General features: G+C 33.6%; 1 protein-coding gene across 6 annotated transcripts in view; it reads right to left on the bottom strand.

Annotated features, from left to right (window-relative positions):
- Positions 1 to 449: 449 nt before the first annotated feature.
- Positions 450 to 3,255, bottom strand: part of LOC138325236 (multiple epidermal growth factor-like domains protein 10) — an 18,076-nt gene continuing 15,270 nt past the window's right edge. For all 6 annotated transcript variants that reach the window (XM_069270749.1, XM_069270747.1, XM_069270746.1 and 3 more), the window contains 3 exons: positions 2,583 to 2,678; positions 1,636 to 1,851; positions 450 to 1,024 (listed from right to left, as the gene is read on the bottom strand). In XM_069270749.1, the coding sequence (XP_069126850.1) occupies positions 933 to 1,024; positions 1,636 to 1,851; positions 2,583 to 2,678 (404 nt within the window). In that variant the 3' untranslated portion in view covers positions 450 to 932. The remainder of the gene's footprint in view (positions 1,025 to 1,635; positions 1,852 to 2,582; positions 2,679 to 3,255) is intronic.

The following is a 3,255-nucleotide window of genomic DNA, read 5'->3' as shown; positions in this document are numbered from 1 at the left end:
CAAGTGTGTGGAGGTTAGAACTAAGTTTTTTTCTTGTTTTTCGAGTGAATTTCATATTAAACATATTTCAGGGGAAATAAAAGATTCTTATTAAATCAAAGATCATCACACAGATGAATGCTTATTTAAAAAAAGAACACAATAGACGTAGTACACAATTTACTGTAACATAGTATAGTTTAACTTACATATTCACTGCTTCTTTCTTTTCGAGGATAGAAATAATCGTGGTACGTCGTTGTTATTCGGTCTTTGCATATTACAGAGTTAGCTCCCTTACGGGTAGGTATCGATTGTTACGCCATTACTTTGTCAATTAAAATCAAGTCGTTTTCTCCGAAAAGTATGACGTTACGCTCGCAAACACATGACGTCACAATCAATACCTTTCCGCAAGTGTAGATAACTACACTACTCTTTGTACAAACATATTATTTACATACACTGTACTTTATTAATTTAATCTTTTATTATGATAATACACGTACATAAAATAATTTGGTTTTGAAATATGTTATGTACATATAAGTAGACATAACAATCGCATGGTTACACATACTACTCGCTACTATATTAAATACACACTAATACTGGTAAACCTAAAGAATTTTAATTTCTTACAAACAAATTTCGTTTTCTACAATGCTAATACATATAATGTTGAAATTCTTCTTTTTCTTTTTTCATTAGTCTACTTAAAACAACAAAAATAAATAACTTTACAGCCTTCAATTTCGCATGCTAAGTGAATCAGTTTGGTAAGCATTATTAATACAATGTTTTTATAAAATAAAATGGTAACTTGCATGTGATACTGTACATATCTCCATATATTAACTGCAATAATCCATTGTTATATATATTGACAGTTCTTTTCACTTTCCTTTATATTGTGACTCCTTCAAACATTGCCATGCGAACAATATTTCCTACTACATTTCCACGTATACATTGGTAGCTGTTTCGTCAACTTTGACCGTCGAGGGAGATGCAGTTCCGTCGTCAAATCCATGGCAGACATTTTCTAAAATGACGAAATGTATCTTTAACAAAATGAAAGCAATCTGACGTAATTACATAACAATGACTCGTCTCAAAGAATCACTAGAACTCATAGTAAGTGGGAAAGTCAGATATAAGTACAAACGTAATAACATCATATGTTTCACAAGACCAAGCGTCCTCAACTTCCTTAGCTACATCCTGCTGGTAATTGAAGGTCAGGCTTAGGGTTACAAAGACGTCTTGGTGTGTTTTTCTTCTACTATGACATGTCAAACACAATATTTTTATGTGATCATTTACCTGTACTCCCCGATCTCATTTACCTTTACGCCCCGATCTCATTTACCTGTACGCCCGATCGCATTTACCTGTTCGCCCCGATCTTATTTACCTGTACGCCTCGATCACATTTACCGGAGTCTACATTTTTCGCGAAAATATGATAACCAAAGGGAATATTTATGATATGCATTCGGTCTCTTGTAATTAATTTAAGTAAATAGACTTGAAATTATTTCATTATTTTCATATATCTATATATGAATAAATACCAAATGAAGAATGATACACATGTACTAACGACATTTATCATGTTTGTTTGATATATGAAAAGTGATATAACCGCCATACCTGTATCTGCCCAGGATTGCTGCATCAACTTTGAGAGGCTCATTTCCTGTGTGTTATTACACAATAATGTGTCACACCGGCGTCTTGCTTTGACTTTCCTTGAAAGGACGATTATAACACAGATCAATGCGATGGTGACCAGTCCTATCCCGATGCCTGTCCCAGCTACAGCTGATGAACACATGCATGTGTCTTCTTCAATTGGCAGATCCACATCTACGAAATACGAACATTACAACGTTTTGTACACAGGCAAAATTTCTTCACGTGAAATTCACATGATTTTTTTCATGATTTCACGAAATTCACTTTTTTCCCGGTTCACGTGAATTTCACGTAAAATTTAAATCATGTTAAGAAATATTGCCTGTGTACACTTATTTCAAATTAAGTCAATAAATTCAGTTTTAGTTTATATTGCTAAAAAAGATACCACTGATTTTCTGATTATTGTTTATATGGACACTAGACCAATGGTTATTTATATTATGGGATACATACGAGATTTTATACGCATATACCGTTGTTAGTATTCCCGGAGGATAAAAGTTTGCTATATTCGCCAAACGGTTATGGGAGATATAATTAAGCGGGAAATGCGAAATACAGTCAATCCTGGCCCTTGTCTTATCCAGCATCTTGTGTTTTCCACTATAATAGTATAGATTAGTAATTAAAACCTTATAATCCAGAAACCTCTATATACCCACCGAACATGCTGGTCCCGGTAGCCTCCAGTTTAGAAAAGTTACATTGTATATCCTTGACAAAGGTCAAATAGGTTAAATCACTGTCTAAAATCATAATAGGACGACGTCATAATCAGCTTTACAATAGAATTATTTTTTTAATAGTAATATTTTTAAAAAAAATCTTGAAATATCATCCGTTTCTTTCGTATAAAATTAGAACAGGTCCACCTCTGGACTGCTGATTTATTAAATTACCTGTACATTGGCCATCATCAATATTACATATGTTTTTCTTGCAATGAACAGGACACTGCTGAGTACAGAAATTGCCATGGAGACCAATGTCACATTCTAAAACAGGAAATAATGACAAACTACAACAGAACTGGTAAACATTATACAATGAAAGCATTTACTTCAGAAGTAGTATATACGAATAATAAAAAAAACACAAAACAAGTTTTTTTCTTTTTGAAAGCATTTACTTCAGAAGTAGTATATACGAATAATAAAAAAAACACAAAACAAGACACTCTTTCAATCACAATCTTATCATCAGAAAATATATATGTTGTATACAATTTATCATAATTATTTTTTTATCTGTATTTGACATACCTTCTAATTTTTAGTTTGCACTCCACTCACAGAAGGAAGAGGAAATAGTAGGAGGAGGAATAAGAGGAAAAGGAGGATGCGATAATTGTACCAGATAACTTTTTAATCAGGTGGGATTTATTATTTTAACGTCCTACTGATAGCCAAGGTCATGTAAGGACGTGCCAGGTTTGTTGGTGAAGGAAAGCCGGAGTACCCGGTGAAAAAATCCGACCGACCAGCGGTCAGTACCTGGCAACTGCCCCACATTGAATTTGAACTCGCGACCCAGAATTGGAGAGTTTGTGGTAATATGTCGGGACATTTAATA

Source organism: Argopecten irradians, chromosome 6, assembly GCF_041381155.1.
Source record: "Argopecten irradians isolate NY chromosome 6, Ai_NY, whole genome shotgun sequence".
Lineage (NCBI taxonomy): Eukaryota > Metazoa > Mollusca > Bivalvia > Pectinida > Pectinidae > Argopecten > Argopecten irradians.
Note: the sequence above shows the minus strand (reverse complement) of the source record. Positions and strands in the feature narration are given on the sequence as shown.